Source organism: Gossypium hirsutum, chromosome D11 (genome assembly GCF_007990345.1).
Source record: "Gossypium hirsutum isolate 1008001.06 chromosome D11, Gossypium_hirsutum_v2.1, whole genome shotgun sequence".
In the NCBI taxonomy this organism is placed as follows: domain Eukaryota; kingdom Viridiplantae; phylum Streptophyta; class Magnoliopsida; order Malvales; family Malvaceae; genus Gossypium; species Gossypium hirsutum.
The window spans coordinates 4,385,993-4,403,748 of NC_053447.1; the positions used below are offsets into that span (position 1 = coordinate 4,385,993).

General features: G+C 33.8%; 3 protein-coding genes across 4 annotated transcripts; 2 read left to right on the plus strand and 1 right to left on the minus strand.

Moving 5' to 3' along the window:
* Positions 1-1,274: 1,274 nt before the first annotated feature.
* LOC107941894 (transcription factor MYB73) lies at positions 1,275-2,390 on the plus strand. The gene has a single exon (XM_016875517.2). It carries the CDS (start codon positions 1,420-1,422, stop codon positions 2,362-2,364), a length of 945 nt encoding a protein of 314 aa, XP_016731006.1. The 5' UTR covers positions 1,275-1,419; the 3' UTR covers positions 2,365-2,390.
* A 1,184-nt stretch (positions 2,391-3,574) lies between these two features.
* LOC107941893 (protein MRG1) lies at positions 3,575-7,997 on the minus strand. The gene is made up of 11 exons (XM_016875515.2): positions 7,743-7,997; positions 7,417-7,470; positions 7,253-7,266; positions 6,504-6,649; positions 6,255-6,290; positions 5,712-5,752; positions 5,479-5,580; positions 5,295-5,374; positions 4,889-5,058; positions 4,617-4,701; positions 3,575-3,999 (listed from the first exon to the last, which is right to left on the minus strand). The coding sequence occupies exons 1-11, from the start codon at positions 7,878-7,880 to the stop codon at positions 3,906-3,908; spliced, it is 960 nt and encodes a 319-aa protein (XP_016731004.1). The 5' UTR covers positions 7,881-7,997; the 3' UTR covers positions 3,575-3,905.
* A 1,854-nt stretch (positions 7,998-9,851) lies between these two features.
* On the plus strand, positions 9,852-16,494 carry LOC107941900 (WD40 repeat-containing protein HOS15). Of its 2 annotated transcripts, none has more exons than XM_041105597.1 (14): positions 9,852-10,110; positions 11,082-11,227; positions 11,349-11,715; positions 11,898-12,004; positions 12,132-12,178; positions 12,732-12,882; positions 13,003-13,066; positions 13,393-13,551; positions 13,635-13,756; positions 14,391-14,465; positions 14,674-14,727; positions 14,948-15,021; positions 15,740-15,814; positions 15,972-16,494. In XM_041105597.1, exons 1-14 carry the CDS (start codon positions 10,050-10,052, stop codon positions 16,189-16,191), a joined length of 1,722 nt encoding a protein of 573 aa, XP_040961531.1. In that variant the 5' UTR covers positions 9,852-10,049; the 3' UTR covers positions 16,192-16,494. The 2 variants fall into 2 exon arrangements, with proteins under 2 accessions (XP_040961531.1, XP_040961532.1); XM_041105598.1 differs by having other exon boundaries at positions 11,901-12,004.
* Positions 16,495-17,756: the final 1,262 nt, after the last annotated feature.

Sequence of the window (17,756 nt, forward strand, 5' to 3'; positions counted from 1 at the left end):
TAAAGGAAGGTGGCTGGAAGAAGACGTTGAAAGTTGAAATGTGGTTAGGTTAGCAATTGACGGGGGTTTCCTTCCTTTACCGCTTCCGTACAGGTAAACCCAAAAGCAAAGAAAGCGAAAAAAGGACGGATGGAAAGCGATTGGTCACCGACAGGTGGCAGTTAAATAAGACAGAGACCGTTAAAGGTAGTGGCAGGTTTACAGGCTGGACTTATACTAAAAAAAGGGAAAAAAGAGCAGTAATGATTCGCCCTCCGATTCGGCGACCAATCTTGTCGTTTTGTGCCAGCTCAGCATTTTCGTGCGCCCGTTTTTTATGTATTTAATGTTTTCAGTTGAAATATAATATTAAGAAAAGTAAAGAAAAATTCATCACGAAAATGCTACACAGGCTGGCGTTCTCAGTCAAAGTCAGACTCGAAACCTCACCCAACCATTTTCATCTTTATCTCTTATCTTATTAATTTATTTTAATTCAAATTTTAACATCTATTTTTTGTTTTCGTGATAAATTATTGTCCGCAGACTTCGGTTTTGTCTCTATCTCTTTCAGAACAGTGAATAAGAAGCAACCGTATTCTACACCCTCACTTTAGCGCGCGTGTTTACACTTCTCATCACTCCAAGGAAGCTTCTTCGATATATATCTCCAATTTTTGTCTGAAACTTTTTTTTTATGTTAAAATTTGTCTGAACTGAGATGATATAATTATGTGGTTTTAACTATAAAATGTTATAATAAATTACTTTTTTATCTATTCTAAACCTAAAATTTAAATTAACTAAATTGGAGACTTTAAAATTTATTTAAATTAACTTAAATTATAACTCGAAAACATTTAAAAGTCTCATTAATTTATAAATTAATAACTAATAAAAAATAAAATTTTTATAATTAAATGTAAGTAAAACAATATATGTTATAATCATTGAAGAGTAATTAAAGCTGAAACAAACTATCTCAAACTAAAATAAAATTTTATTCAAGATCTAAACTTATTGTAGATGACTAGACCCTTTAAACGCATAGAAAGCCGAAGTACACTCCGCAGAATGCAATAATACGTGAGACAAACGCTCCAATGATAGAGAGTCGCAAAAAAGCTCTAAAGAAAAAGAAAGAAATATTAAGAGAGAGTGACATGTAAATCAGTGCAATTCAGATGTGACACGTGTCTATTGGCCAGCTGTATCCCAAACCCCTTTTCCCAACCGCTTAACTTGAACAGTCGGTGGCCATAACGTTTCTCCTCACCGTTTCTACCGGTTACTTAGCTCTCCTCTCTTATATAACCCCCCTTCACTATCTCGTTTTTCTTTTAAGCTCCAAATAGAAACCAGGAAAAAAAAAAGCCAAAAACCCGATATTACATCCAAAAGAAACCAAAATTTTATTTGCATGCTTTTAAATTTGATTTCATGGCTGTAACAAGCACATCAAACAAAAAAGAAATGGATCGGATCAAAGGTCCATGGAGCCCCGAAGAAGATGATTTGCTTCAAAAACTAGTCCAAAAATATGGACCTAGAAATTGGTCTTTGGTCAGCAAATCGATCCCGGGTCGGTCGGGGAAGTCTTGTCGGCTCCGATGGTGCAACCAACTGTCTCCGCAAGTTGAGCACCGGGCCTTCACCCCCGAGGAAGACGAGACCATCATCAGAGCTCATGCCCGATTTGGTAACAAGTGGGCCACAATAGCCCGACTCCTCAACGGTCGTACGGACAACGCCATTAAAAACCACTGGAACTCAACGCTAAAACGTAAGTGCTTGTCGGTTGGGGAAGAGAGTTATTTCATTACGCATGGTGGGTATGACGGTAATTTGGGAGGGGAAGGGGAGCAACAACCGTTGAAAAGATCAGTTAGTGCTGGGCTTTACATGAGCCCGGGGAGCCCATCTGGGTCCGATTTGAGCGATTCCAGCGTCCCCGTTTTATCATCTTCACACGTGTACAAGCCCATCCCGAGGACCGGCGGAGTCAACGTTGACGTCAATGTTATGCCATTACCTGGAGCCGAAGCGGCGGCGTCTTCTTCTAACGATCCACCGACTTCACTGAGTTTGTCTTTACCTGGGGCTGAATCGTATGAGTTGTCAGTTTCAACCCTCCCAGTTACCGAGTCTACTCAGACGAGGAACGAAGCGAAAAATGATGGAAAGGGAGGCGGGGTGATGGGGTTCAGTGCGGAGTTTATGGCGGTGATGCAGGAAATGATAAGAATGGAGGTGAGAGATTACATGGTTCAGATGCAACAGCAAAATGGCGGCGTTTCGGGAGGAGAGGGAATGGGGATGTGTTTGGATGCGGGGTTTAGGAATGTTTTGTCTATGAGTCGAGTTGGGGTTAATAAGATTGACTAAACTCCATATTGTGAAAAAAAAAAACCCAAAAAAGAATGGTCTTTTATTTTGTTTTGGTTTTCCCCCCTTAATAATTGTTATTAATGTACAGAGAATGAGAAAGATATGGGTTTAAAGAGAAGTTGAGAAAGAAAGAAAAACGGACTTTTAAAAATTAAATGACAAAAATCCCTTGAATTTCAATATCCAAGCTTGGTTAAACTTATACCCTACTGAATTTTTACTTGTATAACTTTTAAGTTATTTTCATATGTAAATGTGAGAATTTCTCAAATTGTAAAGAAAAGGAGAAGATTCATGCATTGGCTTTCATATTGAAATCAGGAACTGAAAACTAGACGAAAGATAACTGGACTAACCGCCTATTTACTAAGGGCGAGTTTAGTTGGGAAAGTAGCAAGGCTGCCACCGGAATACAACAATGCTTAAGTTGAAACATGCCAGAGTTCAGCTCCATACAGAGTCAACTGCAGCTTTTCTAAGACACCATAGTCTCGTGGACACTGTTCTTTTTACTTAGACTGACTAGGAGTCGGGATGGTTCCTCTTTTAAAAAATCTTTTTTTTCTTTTCTCTCCATACAACATAAATGAAGGCATGCCACGCTTGCTTAAGGGTAACAGTGATCAAGGATTTACCTTTTAGGTTGGTAACAGCTCAGTGCAGCCTAGGATAATGTGGTTCCTGGTCTCTTTCCTGATAGCATTAAAAGACAATGCCCATCCCCTACAAGCCCCCATCGTACTAGCCTATATTGTTGGGAGTCTATTCAAAACTGCCGTCCAAGAATGGGGGACCAAATCACTCTCTGCCATTCAACTTTATCCTTCATCGGCCTTGACCATTGCAAACTTTTGACACCATGTATTTATCCCCAGGAAAGGGCCATCTCAAAGTGCCGCTCACTTGCTTCATGATCTGTTGTGCTCATTGGCCTCTAACGGCGAAAGCTTTCGCCAATCCCCGCTGCTGTCTCTTTGCATTTTTTCACATTCAACATGTTTAAAATGGATTTATTGATGATATTTGATTTAACCAATTCGATTTAATTGTGTACGTAAAAGCACTATATTATAAAATTTGCTGCGAGTAAAGAAACACCATTTGTAGGCCTTGCAAGGTGAGGATTTACATTGCAGGAATTAAAGATGAAGCAGCTTCTAAGCCCTTCAGAATGTTAGAATACTAATTTGCAGCAAAACATTGAACATATCAAAAATCAAATTTCGTTAAACCTATAACAACAATCATTAACAAAAAAGGTTCGAGCAGAAAAAAAGGGAAGAAAAAAGAGAGGCTACGGCAACTTCTCTCAACAATTTTACGAAATATATCCGATTAATTCACCTAGAACCTCGGAAGGGGGAAATGGTGTAAAACAAAGAATAACAAATTCTATTGTTACAACAACAATTCTATGCTGCCTGTATCAAATCAAACGTCGGCATATCAACGATTACCTAATTCTGCCACTGATTTCATATTTGTTCTTGGAATTAAAATTGTGAAGATGGCAATGGTAGCATAGTTCAACAGCTGCTTTAGTCATCTTTTCCTTTCCCCCTACCTTCTGAAACTCCCTTAGGTCCATCATATGCAGAAAGAAAAAAGGTGCTCTGGTTCTTTTGCAGAAACCTGCATTATGTAAGAATTATTTTTAAATTTAATAAATATGAACTAAAGGGAAATTTTGAATAGGCTTCCGTTAAAGAACAAAAACAATAGGAATACAATGCCAGTGTATGTGTGGTTAGAGAGAAGCCGGTTAGACTGTATATAAACACCAATGAAAAGAAACTGTGAACAGATGTATTTGAAAAACATGCATATGTCAACAAAAAAAGAAAAAAAAGAAGAGGTATTTATAGTCCTTCCAAACAAGAAAAGTGTCGAGAAAAGTTATGTTGTTCTTGCCCTTCATTTTTCTTGAAGTACTCATGTCTGACATGTATCCAGACATGGTACAAGAATATGACACTCCAAGAATCTTCCAAATAAATAGAAAAAAGTTAGAAAATTTTGTGTATATGAGAAATCAAGAAATGTTTTGGTTAGACTAGGAACAAACAATTTACAAGAGCAAATAAAATTGAAAAGAACCAATTGTAGTTATGTATTTTAATTAGATGCCAAGGTGAAAATAATGATGCAAACTTTTATGTCTCCTTCAATGAATATAAATGAAAGCTTAAAAGATAGAATGCTCTCAAATAGTAGTATAAGATAAAATAGACGAGGGGGAAAGTCGATACTTGAGAAAATCCATTAACTTCTGTTGCAAGCGAATAAGTGTTTCCTCTTCAATGTTCACATATGCCAATAACTCAGGAAACTTAACTGCAAAGACAGGAACATGTTAGTCCTGGGTTCTAGAGATCAATAAAATGCTTTACACATAATTAACAATAAAGCTAAATGAAATGCATGAAATAGCACATTAGGTAAAACGTAATCTCCAACAGTGCATAAAAGATGAAAGTAAATTAATGCATTTGAAAGTTCTAAGTCTGACAGATGGCCGTACCAAAGAGGCGTAGTAAATGTTCAGCACCATATATCGTTGATGGAGAGACATCATCGTGGACAACTTCATTGTATTGTTGGCGCTCTTTTTTGTATAGAAGCATCACAGGCAAAGCTTTGTCAAAGTAACAGCGAATTCCCTTCAATATTTCTCCAACTGAATCAGTCATTCTGTAACCACAAAGAAAACAGTCATCGTCACCAACTCTACTCTAAGATTAGCCTTTTACAAAGAAAACATCTAAGCAAATGGATTTAAGAGGATGTCAGATAAATTTAGATGGAAAGTAGAAAGCAGCAGTAGAGAACAAAATAATTATTGCCAAAATAGGAAATTACTTATTCAAGAAAACAAGTTCTAGCATAACTTTATCATTGTTGTTTTAGTGTGAATCGATTTAACTTACATGCCATCCTTCTTTGATCTGTATTCAAGGTATTTTGTCAAGATATCATCAACATTTGGTGATCGGGGAAGTTTAACCAGCTGTAGAAAAGAAGGATTATTTACACAAAATCAGTTTATTAGTTTACCATCCAAGGGTATAAATAAATGGTGCACTAACAAAGTCACTACAAAAGTTATTGCACCTTATCCTGTTGAGTAACAAAATCCCAATCATCAACCAGCTGCTTCTTTAGGGTTGATGGAATTTGGATCTTGACAAGCTTTTCCATGGAGGAGTTGTCCTTCTAACGGTGATTAAAACACATGTTGGAAAACAAAAACAGAGGGTAAGAACCAACAGATACAGACCAGAAATAGGGGGGGGGGGAATAATTTCTTGAGAGCTGTAATCAATTAATCATTATACAAACTAGACCTCAACACCTGAGTCGCTCTTTCTCTTCCTCCCTTTTGGCGCTGCAATAAATATAAGACATTAACCACTAATAGAAAAGGTTAACGACTTTGCAAGCAGTCACAATGACAATAGTACTTAAAAATTGATAATAGGCAAAATATTAATCTAAGGGAATGCTGAAGCAGACCATTAAGAATCAATGGTTCACTCAATTTATGTATCACATACAAATGTGAAATAATCAAATATAGACAATGAGCCATCAATGCAACTGCAATAGCCTGTGAAGTTTTTTTCCCTCCTCCCAGAACTCTGGCAATTTGCCATTAATTCTAAAATATGTTAAACAAGGAAATTTAAACAACCAAATGCCATTAAAAAAATCATGTCCAATCGATCTGAATAGGATAAGAATCCAATTCGAACTTCAGACACCATAGAACTAGGAAGTCACGTCAGGAAAGTGCTTTATGCGACCCCCTTAAGAAAGGATAGGAATACGCTAACGGTAGAGAATATTTACTCCACAGATGGAAAGAAAATAAATGTAAATAACCTTACCTGTGTTCTTCAGGTCCTCTTTATCCGCTTTTGCATCTACGAAAATAAAAGCGGAAGCAAATTAATTGCATCAATTAGCAAATAAAGGCAAATAGTAAAGAAACATGCACGTATGTAACCCAAAATACACAAAATCGATCACCTAATGGGCAACAGAACTTATGAACATGCACATATACATGCAAAATGAAAACAATGATTGCGCATTCGCAAATAAACAAGCCAAGAAGTAGAAAGAGTAAATCTTACCAGCAGAGCTTTTTGGCTTGGACTGACTTGATCGTCCAGACTTTGAACTTTTATCAACACCCTGTTTTTTGTCAAGGGCTTGCTGCTTCATGACATTCTCTTCAGTAAGCTTCATCAGCCGATCGGCACCTACCCATTCGTCCCAACTGTGCAAGGTGTTGAAGCCATAGTAATGATTTCTATTTCCCTCTTCCGGAACGGGGATGTATAAATCAACGAAAGAAAACATTTACTAGTCCTATATAGAGTTGTGGATTACCTTTCAGGACTCCATAAAATATAAATGAATTATCACCCAAAAAAGGCTAAAGAACAAAATATATGCAATGTTTAAATAAAACGAAACCTTCTCTCCCTTTTTGAAAATTTACTTCCTTTTTCTAATGTTTATAATGTTTACAAACATAAAAGGGGAAAAGAGAAGAATAAATGATTAAACATAATATTTTTGCTCTATACATGACACGATCCCAGATTTAATTTGAGGAATGCCTACCATGACTTGAAAGCACAATGCCACTTAAATGTTAAATGAGAATCACCAAACAAACAGATATTCTAGACTTCTGGTGCTTGAAGGAATGAATTTTCGAAGTAACTTAACACTAGATTTTACCGGGACACCGCTCAAATTAAAAATTTAATATGCAAATCAACAAAAAGAAGAATTCAGATAATAGATCAATAGATAAGCAAAAATAAGGATATAACTTAGCTTCCGAGAAGAGCATATTATCAGACATACTCACTTTTTATTCCAACCCTGCAAACAGCAACGGAGATATCTCTTAATACCATAATAAATGAGAAATATTCAGCTTATCATACTTAATCATACTGCAACTAGATTAACCATTATGTTGAATTTCAGATATAATATGCATATATAGAAAACCAAGGCAAGTATACTTACAAGGTAATGAACAAAGTATTTCCATTCTTTCTTCCGAAGCTCCGCTTTTTGAACCTAACATGCAAAATCGAAATTATCAACTGCATAAACCCTAATTTCACCAATCAAGTCCCGAATGTTCTAAATATATACTCTAATGACCTAAGAAACCACTTGATTAACTTCAGTTTCAGATTACTTAAATCAACAACCAAAAACGGGATAACTATCAAACTTAAAAGAAAATCGAAGCGAACCGATACAAGGTGAAAGTTCGAAAGGAAACGACTTAATTCAGTTTAAAGCAGCTGAAAAGAGAAAAAAGGAAAAATGAAGAGATACTATGCCTTGGCTTCGTAGATACGAGGGCCGTGATAGGCGAGGACACGTTCACCCTCAGAGAAGAGATTGGAATTGGAAGGAGGGGTGTCTCCGCTCGACGTATCGCCGTCGGTCGCCGTCTCCTCCTTCGACGAGCTTCCCATTTCTTTCTTTCTTTTAGTTTCTCTAATTTTTCTAGCTGACGGAAAGAGAGGGAAAAGAGGCTGATCTGTTCACCACTGCTTTTTTCTTTTCCTTTTTTTACTTTTTGTATTTACGGCTTTTCGTTTTTCACAAAAGAGGATTTTATATATGGTTTTTCTTATGTTTGAAATGTAGCTAGCTGTTCCGGACGATCCATTTGGGTCGTCGATCTTTGAATAAAATTATCAATTTAAAAAAAAAACAATTAACTTTTTTTTTCATTTAATTGAGCAGTTAAAATTTTAAAACGCATAAAAAAATCCTTAAATTTCTTCTAAAAAAAGTTAATAAGTCACTTTTTTTCACTCAATTGGATATTTAAATTTTTAAAATACATAAAAAAAACCTTCAAAAATTTTTAAAATAGTATTTAAGCGCATGCTCTTATTAAAAATTAGAATAGAATTATAAAAAATAAAAAATAATAAATTTTAGAAAAATTATTAAATTTTAATAAAAATATAAAAATTTAAATTTTATTAAAAAATAGAAATTTTTTTATAAAAATCATAAACAAATAAAAAATTGTAAAATTTTATAAAAATCATAAGAAAAATTAATGATCCCTGATTTTTTTCAATTAAAGTCATCACATGTCGTAACACAATGTGATATGTGACGAAAAATGATAAAAAATAAAAAAAACAAAAGTTATAGATAAATTATAAAAATACTTCTTTTGGTACGATAATTTTTATAAACTTTTTTAACGAAATTTATATTTCTTTACATTTGGTATAATTTTCTTACAATTTTATAAAATTTTATATTTCTATATACTTTATAATTTTTAAGATTTTTATAAGATTTTACAATTATATATATTTTTAATTTTTAATAAATTTTTAATATTTGAATTTTTTATTAAATTTTAATAATATTTATAGCTTTTATTGATTTAAATTTTTTATATTTTTTTCTAATTTTTAATTCAAGTAGGGGATTAATTGCTTTTTGTGAAAAATTTTAAGGATCTTTTTTATGCATTTTAAAAATCTAAGTATCCAATTGAGTGTAAAATAAAAAAAGTAAGGACTTAGCTTTTTCTAAAAAGATTAGAGAATTTTTTTGATACATTTTGAAAATTTAAATACCTAAATAGTGCAAAAAAAAAGCATGAATTTAAATTTTTTTTTTGAAAAAGTTGGAAGAATTTTTGGATCTTAAGCCTAAAATTAAATTACCTCTTTAGTGGATTGTGTCGGATCGTCTATCCGGATTTGAATTATTTTTCACGCTTTTCGGGTTTTTTTGTTTTCCTTTTTTGGCTTAATTGTTGTTTAAAATATTTTTATATTGACTAATATATTTATATATAAAAAAGCCTCTTAGCTATTAGATTTTGTTGAAGTCTTATGTTTCTTTTCATCAAGTAAGCCTTTACATTTTGTTGATGTAGTTGTTAGAGTAGGTTTCAATTTATGTTTAGTTTTAGTTTCGGTTATGTAGAGAATTCAAAAAGGTTTACAAAATTTAACAAAAATATACATTAAAAAAAATGTTTTTAGTATTTTGACTTTGATGTGATTGAAACTCATGCCTTAATCTGTGTCAGTGTGTGTGTAGTATTTTGGACATGGTAAATCTTACATATAAAAATATTGATAATGAGTTTTAATAAATGATTTTTTATTAAAACTTCATAATACTAATGAATTTAAATATGATTTAAATATATATTTTTTACTTGACAATATTATGTCTAAAATAAATATTTTATTTTTTAAAAATTATTTTTCATAAGCATTTTTCACAATATTTTTTAAAGTAACGAGAAATTAACCCTAAAAAGCAAACAATTCTCAAGTGTAAAAACAATGAAGAACTCTCCCAGCTCTTAAAGATAATATAAATATAACACAAATAAATAAATTATATTGGGCTAACATAGCTTGCTCTTAAAAATAATATAAATATAACACAAATAAATTATATTGGGTTAATCCGGTTATCCAGAAGCCCAAGGAATCAGGGCCAAACAGATACACATCGACCATTTCCGACGATCGCCAAAACGTCTCGGCTTCTGCACAAGTATAACGTTTTCACTCTCTGTGACTTTGCCGTCGCTTACCTAATGATAGCCTGAGTTTCTTTCACAGCCGTTGAGCTAGGCGACTATCGTAACTATGACCTCCATCACCTCCATCGAATTGAATTACCTCGTATTCCGTTATCTTCAAGAGTCAGGTCGGTTCAAATTTTCCTTTAATTTGTAATCTCTAGTTACTGCGATCTCTAACTTTGAAACTTTCTTACTTTTTATTTTGTTTTACTTTAACATTCGGCGGAAATTTTCTTTTTGTTTCTCTGTGTTTGGAATTAATAACTTTGAAATTTAAGCAGTTATTTTTATTGCTCGTTTAGTATAAGAGAAAAAAGTTGGAATGCCTGAATAGTAAAGTTTAAGATAAATTTCTGACATTATAATATTTAGAAGTTGTGTTGTAGCTCTAGACCTGTGGAAATGGATGGTTGATATTGGCTATTATGCGGATTAGGCTTTGGAATGTCATAGGTTTTACCAGCTTGATACAATGCGGCCGGCTAGGCTACTGGATATCTTAAGATGAGAGTCCCTATATGAACTCTCATTTTCAGAAATTGAGGCAGGCATCTCCCAGTCATAGACTGTTTTCAGTTCTTTTGTGTTTATTGTGGCTGTGATCAAAATACATGTTGCTGCAGTGAATGCCGGATGCAGAGGGAGCTGAAATTATAAAATAACTTAGTGAATGTTAGTGCAAGCAGTTGCTAGTTAAATCTCTAGTCATAGTATTGAATTGATGTACTACTTAGATTTTGTATATTGACTAACACTTTTGGTAGGGTTAGTGGAAGTTAGAGGTGTTGAAAGAAAATAGCTTTTCTTTCGAGGTAGCATTTAGTAGGTTTCGGGTTGTATCCCAGCATTTGCAACCCCTTTCCTTATTTCCAGACTGCAGCTTCCTTTATACCAAAAAGAAAATAGTTCTTCCTTCAACCCTTTGTCAAGAGGAAAATAAGGAGAATGAAAACAGACAGATTTTCAATTTTCTGTTCTTTCCATCTCCATTCATCCCAAAAGTGGAAGAAAAGCACTTGTTTGACTTGAATTAACTGTCTTATTTACTATTTAATTCCTTATGTATTTCTTATCTTCTTTTTATCAATGCCTGCAGGCTTTACGCATTCTGCATTTACTTTAGGATATGAAGCAGGCATTAATAAGTGTACTATTGATGGGAATTTGATTCCCCCTGGGGCTCTTATTACATTTGTTCAAAAAGGACTTCAGTACTTGGAGATGGAAGCCAACATGAGTAATGTTAGCACGCTAATTGTTATTAATCTTTTTCTTTTGTTGGGCGGGGGCGGGGGGGGGGGGGGGTTGGGGGAGCAGGGTGATATCAAAAAGTAATTCATCATGGTTTGTTTTGAGTTTGCAGAATGATGTAGAAATGGATGAAGATTTCTCATTCTTGCAACCTTTGGATATAATAACAAAAGATGTAAATCAATTGCGGCAAATGATAAAAGAGAAAAGAAAGAATATCCAAAAGGATAAAGACAAAGACAAAAACAAAGATAAAGATAAAAATAAAGATAGAGAGGTTGATCGGGAGCATGAAGCAGAGCGCGGACGAGTAAGAGAGAAAGAAAGACACGAAAAAGAGGAGCGTGAAAAGGAAAGGGAGAAGGCTGAAAGCAATAAGGAGCCTGAAAAGCAGCCTGAGGAACTTGCTGATGGAGATATGGTTATGGATCAAGAGGACAAGGATGCCATTGGGCATGAAGAAAATGGAACTTCTATAGGTCAGTGAACTTCTTATATTTCTTCTTGGTTTGATATCTGTTTCTTTCTATTAGCCATCATATTTTCTTTAATTAAATATTTAACAATTCACATCAAATTTGTCTTCATAATTTTGCAAAGTAGCTATCTTGATCAGTGTTTGTGGTATTCATTTTAACTTACATTGCTTAGTTGCATTTAGTAGGACCAGAACCTATGGATATTGCTGCTACGTCAACCCAAGCATCACAGGAGGCTTGTGAAATTCCTGGCTCTGATGTTACAATTTTGGAAGGGCATACTTCTGAGGTTTGAGCATACTTGAATCTACTGATACTCTTAGATGGGCATGCATGCATTTACCATCTCTCTCTCTCTCTCTCTCTCACTCTTTTTTTTTGTTCAATTCTCACTCTATGAGCATCTATTTTTTCAGGTTTGTGCGTGTGCATGGAGTCCAACTGGTTCACTTCTTGCTTCAGGGTGGGTATTTTCTGTGATAAAAATTGTCTTATGTTGCTGGTTTGGTCCTTTATGTTTTGCTTTTTCCCCACATTCTTTATAAATATCTAGTCGTTTGGCATTTTTTTCCTTAGAACTTGCTGGTTTCTGTTGCTTCAAGGGATGTGCTGTGTGTCTTACTTGCGCAACTTTATAAGTTTTAATCATTTGATTGATAAAAGTCAAGCTTTGCTGGTAGCAAGATCATTTTTGACAATTTGTCAACCCATTAGATAAGTGGTCTGTAAACATAAGAGCAATTTGTGCATTCTTCAGTTGTATGGCTGTAGGATCTGTGGTCATGTCTCTTCTTGCTCTATGCTAAGAGCCCCATGATGAGTGACTTGATTCCTCTTGTTGTTTTCTGTTGATGTTTATGTCAACCTAAGTTTCTATTGATATGTTTGTAGCCTTTTGTTTTGATCTTAGTTGTTGGATGTCTTGACAGCAGTGTCACTACTCAGTTTATGCATTCACAAAGTTCTTACATTTCATTAAATCACTTTCACTGAACTCTTATTGCATCAATTTCTAGGTCTGGAGATTCAACGGCTCGTATTTGGACAATAGCTGATGGGCTTTGCAAATCTGGTGCACAAAACAGTCCATTAAATGTTCTAGTGCTGAAGCATGTAAAAGGAAGAACCAATGAGAAGAGCAAAGATGTGACAACACTTGATTGGAATGTGAGTTCTGTTATTGTTGGGGGTTTAAGTTTCCCATAAACTTTTGGTTCTGTTAAGTACAGGTCACCTACAGAGTCCAACACTTTATTTTCTCAAATCTTATTGTTTACCTGTATTCAGGGTGAGGGATCATTGCTTGCAACAGGTTCATATGATGGCCAGGCTAGAATTTGGACTACAAATGGTAAGTCATTGTGGATTATTTTATTTATGCCATTCTATATGTTGCAATTAAAGGCATGGAAAATCTATTTTGTTAAACTAGCCCTTGACTTGGTGTTAATACCAACCCAATTTTTCTATGTTCTTTTTTATGCTCGTAACAATTTTTTTAAATTAAACTTTTAGCTTGTTACCTAGTCAGCAAGAGATTTATTTCTGTTTTTAACTGAATTTAATCTCTTAGCATATTATAATTACATTGTTGTATGCTTTTTACTGGTAGGGAGAATTCCATGTCTTAAACTCTTCCCCCTATTCCTTCTCTCTGTCAATTATTTCTTGCTTTAGGAGAACTAAGGTCTACTTTGAATAAGCACAAAGGACCTATATTTTCTCTGAAGTGGAACAAGAAGGGTGATTATCTTCTTACGGGGAGTTTTGATAAAACGGCAATTGTGTGGGATGTAAAGGCAGAGGAATGGAAACAGCAGTTTGAGTTTCACACAGGTTGGCACAAAACTTTAGGATTTTGCTTTTAGTTGCAGAACCAATATTCATTCATCCAGCATAGCATCTCTTTTACCTTTTAGGTCCAACCCTTGATGTTGATTGGTGCAACAATGTTTCATTCGCGACAAGCTCCACTGACCATATGATATATGTTTGCAAGATCGGGGAAATCCGCCCTATTAAAACCTTTGCCGGGCATCAGGTTTGTTGTCAATTGTATGAAATGCATGTCTACTACTGCCTGTAATGTCTTCTTGAAGTGCATGTCTCTCCACACCTATTTTTCTTTTTCTTTCTTCCGTTTATACTTTAAATTTTGTTACCTGCATTAGGTCTGAGATCAAGGTTTAATTTTAGGGAAATGCTATGCTGTAACGTCCCTCTTGTATGCTTCAGCTGATGTAGCCATCTTTAATACATCTCGCAGTTGTTGGTTATAGACTTTAGTTTCTCTTTCTCCCTTAAATTCATCTTTCTGTACCTTGTCTCCTACATCTTTTCCGTCCTTCTCAGTTCTATAATTTTTGTTATTTGCATCTCTGGTAAGGTGTTAAGATGTTTAGTTTATATATTTCAAGCCATTTTCAAGGGAAAAAAAAGGAAACAAATCATCTTCACATTCCTTTACATTTTTTCCTTTTTTCTTTTTCTGATAAATAATTTACTAGGAAATTTTTACAACAATGAAACTAAGCCTTAAGGTATCTGTAACTTGCCAGCCATGAGCTTTAATTAGCAACTGAAAACAGTTTTCCATTTTGGGTTTTGATAAGCAAAACTTTTGAAGTGAATTGTATCTCTGCTCTTCTATTCACATATTTGAACGTCCATTTCAGGGTGAAGTAAATTGTGTCAAATGGGATCCAACAGGTTCATTATTAGCCTCTTGTTCTGATGATATTACAGCAAAGGTTTTTACTCATCCTTTTATCATCAATTAAGATCCTACATTACATGTAATATACAGTTTCATCCGATTGCATTTCTTTTCTTTTTTTTTTTTTTTGAAAAGGTTGAAACAATTTGCCAGCTTTCTGGAATATGTTAGCTTGTTACCCTCTTTTTTGCTGCAGCAGCTTTATGTATTAGTGTTTCAACTTATAGAAAGTCTTGGTGCAGATATGGTGTATGAAGCAGGACAAGTATGTTCATGATCTGAGGGAGCATTCTAAGGTACTTTGAACTTTTATTTTTTTCAGTATAATCCATTTGTTAATATTCCTGGCTGCATTCATTTATGTCTATGTTGCTCTGACTCTTTATTTTTCCAACATATACTCGGACAAAGGCATGTGGATGTGATACTATAATTACCATTTCTATTGGACTCACATGCGAGTCCAAGTGACAGAGATTATTATTTTATGGAAAATATTGAACAACTGTTCTGCAGGAGATATATGCCATCAGATGGAGTCCTACTGGGCCTGGGACAAACAATCCTAACCAACAGTTAACTCTTGCAAGGTAAAATTTAGGTATAATAGAAATTGTTTTAGTTTCTATTTTGCGGTTCATGATTTGTGTGCACATCTTTCGTATGTTCATTATTAGGTCTAACATTTGAAGCCATTAGATAGACCAACATGACTTGGCATCCTCAAGTAGAAAAATACTATCCGTGCATTAATATTTTCAAGCTTGACTTGATTGAGGTTACTGATAAAGATGTAAATTTTTTAATTGAGATTTCATGAAATTTGTGTGTGTTTGAGGAATGGATTGGAAAATGTTAAAGAAGCTAAGCTATTTTTCGGAGTTGCAACAATATTGCAGTATCACCTGACTTAACCTCAAGGAGAAAAGGGAGAATCCAAAGGAAAACATCTGTTTAATACATTAAATGTTCATTCTCTTCTTCTGTTGATGTGAAATTGAATATGTTTTTCTTTGTTACTTGGGTTCGGGTGTGTCTGATGTTAGTGTAAGACATGGGTATGTTTAACTTTTTCCAACTTTTTTCATATATTTGGAGGGTATTTGGACGGTCATATTGTCATATTTATGTTTGACTATATGTTGGACATTGATACTTAAAGCAAAATGAATAAACAGAACAAGAGCTGCCTTTTGTAGTTCCGAGGTTCAATGGAATTCATTTACAGTGTAAACTGCCTTTTACAAGAGCTGCTTGGAATCTCCGTTTAGTGTTTCTTAACATTGTCTTCATCTCTTTTCTATGTAGTGCATCATTTGACTCCACTGTGAAGCTGTGGGATGTGGAACTTGGGAAACTTCTCTACAGCTTGAATGGACACAAGTACCATCCCTCTAATCCTTATTCTCCATTTGTTTTTTCTGTTTAAATGATGGAAGCAGTCAATACTTGTTCTAATTGTATATTATATGATCACTATAAGCCTATTCAGGCAGTTTTATGGTTTTCTTTCTCAAGTTTCTTTTGATTAAACTGCCAGGGACCCTGTATACTCTGTTGCATTTAGCCCTAATGGAGAGTATCTGGCCAGTGGATCTCTTGATAAATCCATGCATATTTGGTCCTTAAAAGATGGGAAGATTGTAAAGACATATACTGGCAATGGGGGTATATTTGAAGTGTGTTGGAACAAGGAAGGTGACAAGCTTGCTGCTTGTTTCGCAAACAATACACTATGCGTCTTAGACTTCAGAATGTAATAACCAGAATATCACTCCATTCCTTGAATTCAAGCAACTTGTATTGAAAGACGGTATGTTGTGTGCTCGTCAATAATTATTATGTATAGGTACCTACGTATTTTTGGTTTGAATGATTAGGGAAAACTGTAACTAGGGTAGGCTGGCATTTTCGTGGATTAGGCCATTACTAACTAAATTAATGGCTAGTTTAGCAGTGCTTTTGAAAAATATTGTGTAAAAGTGCTTTTGAGAAGTGCTTTTGAAAAGTTTGGTTTAAAATTTGAGTGTTTAGCATTGCTGTCAAAAAGTGCTTTTGAGAAATAAAATGTCTATTTTAGACATGTTATTATCAAGTAACAAATATGTATTTAAATAATATTTAAATTAGTTAATATTATTATATTTTAGTAAGAATATAAAAAAATTATTATAACTTGTTAATATTTTAATATATGAAATATAAATTTTAAATATTTTTAAGTAATAAATATTAATTATTTATAAAATTTAATTAGAATATATAAATTATATTTTAAATATTTAAATATAACCATTAAATATTTGTAATTAGTTTTAAAAATATTTTTTTATTTTTAAGTAATGATTTTAACACATTTGTAATTAAGCACCAAGAAAAAAAAAGTATTATATTATTGGAGGAGTGAAAAAGTAATTAAGTACTAAAAGTGCTTTTAGGAGAAGAAAAGTTAAAATTTTTAACCTTTCCTTTTCAGGAGTACTTTCAAGCATTTTTGAAAAGTTAAAAATTTTAGTCAAAAACAGTTTATTCTGCATAGTATTTCTTCCAAAAGTGTTTTTAGAGTCAAAAATGTTTTTTGTAAGCAACGAAGAACTGACCTTTTAAGTAATAGTTGTCACGGTCATGTCTGTTGCAACCGTCAAGTGTTTGATTCCTGAAAACAACCTTTTTGTGCAAAACAAAACGAAGGCTGGTGCGTACATGGCATTCATTGTAAGAACTAGTAGTAGTGTTGCTTCACTTGCAGTTTACTAAATGCAGTGAACCACCTTCATGCATTTTGCTTGTTGACACTCCCGTTTTAATTCCAATGCTTTCCCGATTTCCTTTCCCCTTAGATCATTATCTATTTGGAGCAATCTTTCAACTTTGTCACGTGATTTTTTTTTAGAATACTTTGGTATAAGACAGTTAGTACCGTACTGGTAGATATATCGTTTTTATCTTGTTGCTAGTACATACAGATATTAGGTATATTGTTTCGAGTTTATTGATATTTTTAAATATTTTTATTATTTTGATAAAAAATAAATTATATATTATGGGGAGAAATCCATATATATATTTATAGCTTAATTTTTAGTTTCTTAGATAACTTATATTATATTGGTAATGAGGTCTCGATACAAAAGCCGGGAAGAGAATGACGATGGGATTTCAGATGGAATTACAGTGAAGAAGAATGAATGAAAAAAGTTATCGAAGGTGGGGAGTTTGATTGGGGAAGGGAATGAAACAAAAGAATTTGATTGGTAGAAAGATATGATAAAAGGAAAAAATGGAGAGAGACAGTGAGTTTTTAACAGAAATTTGTTCTACTTTT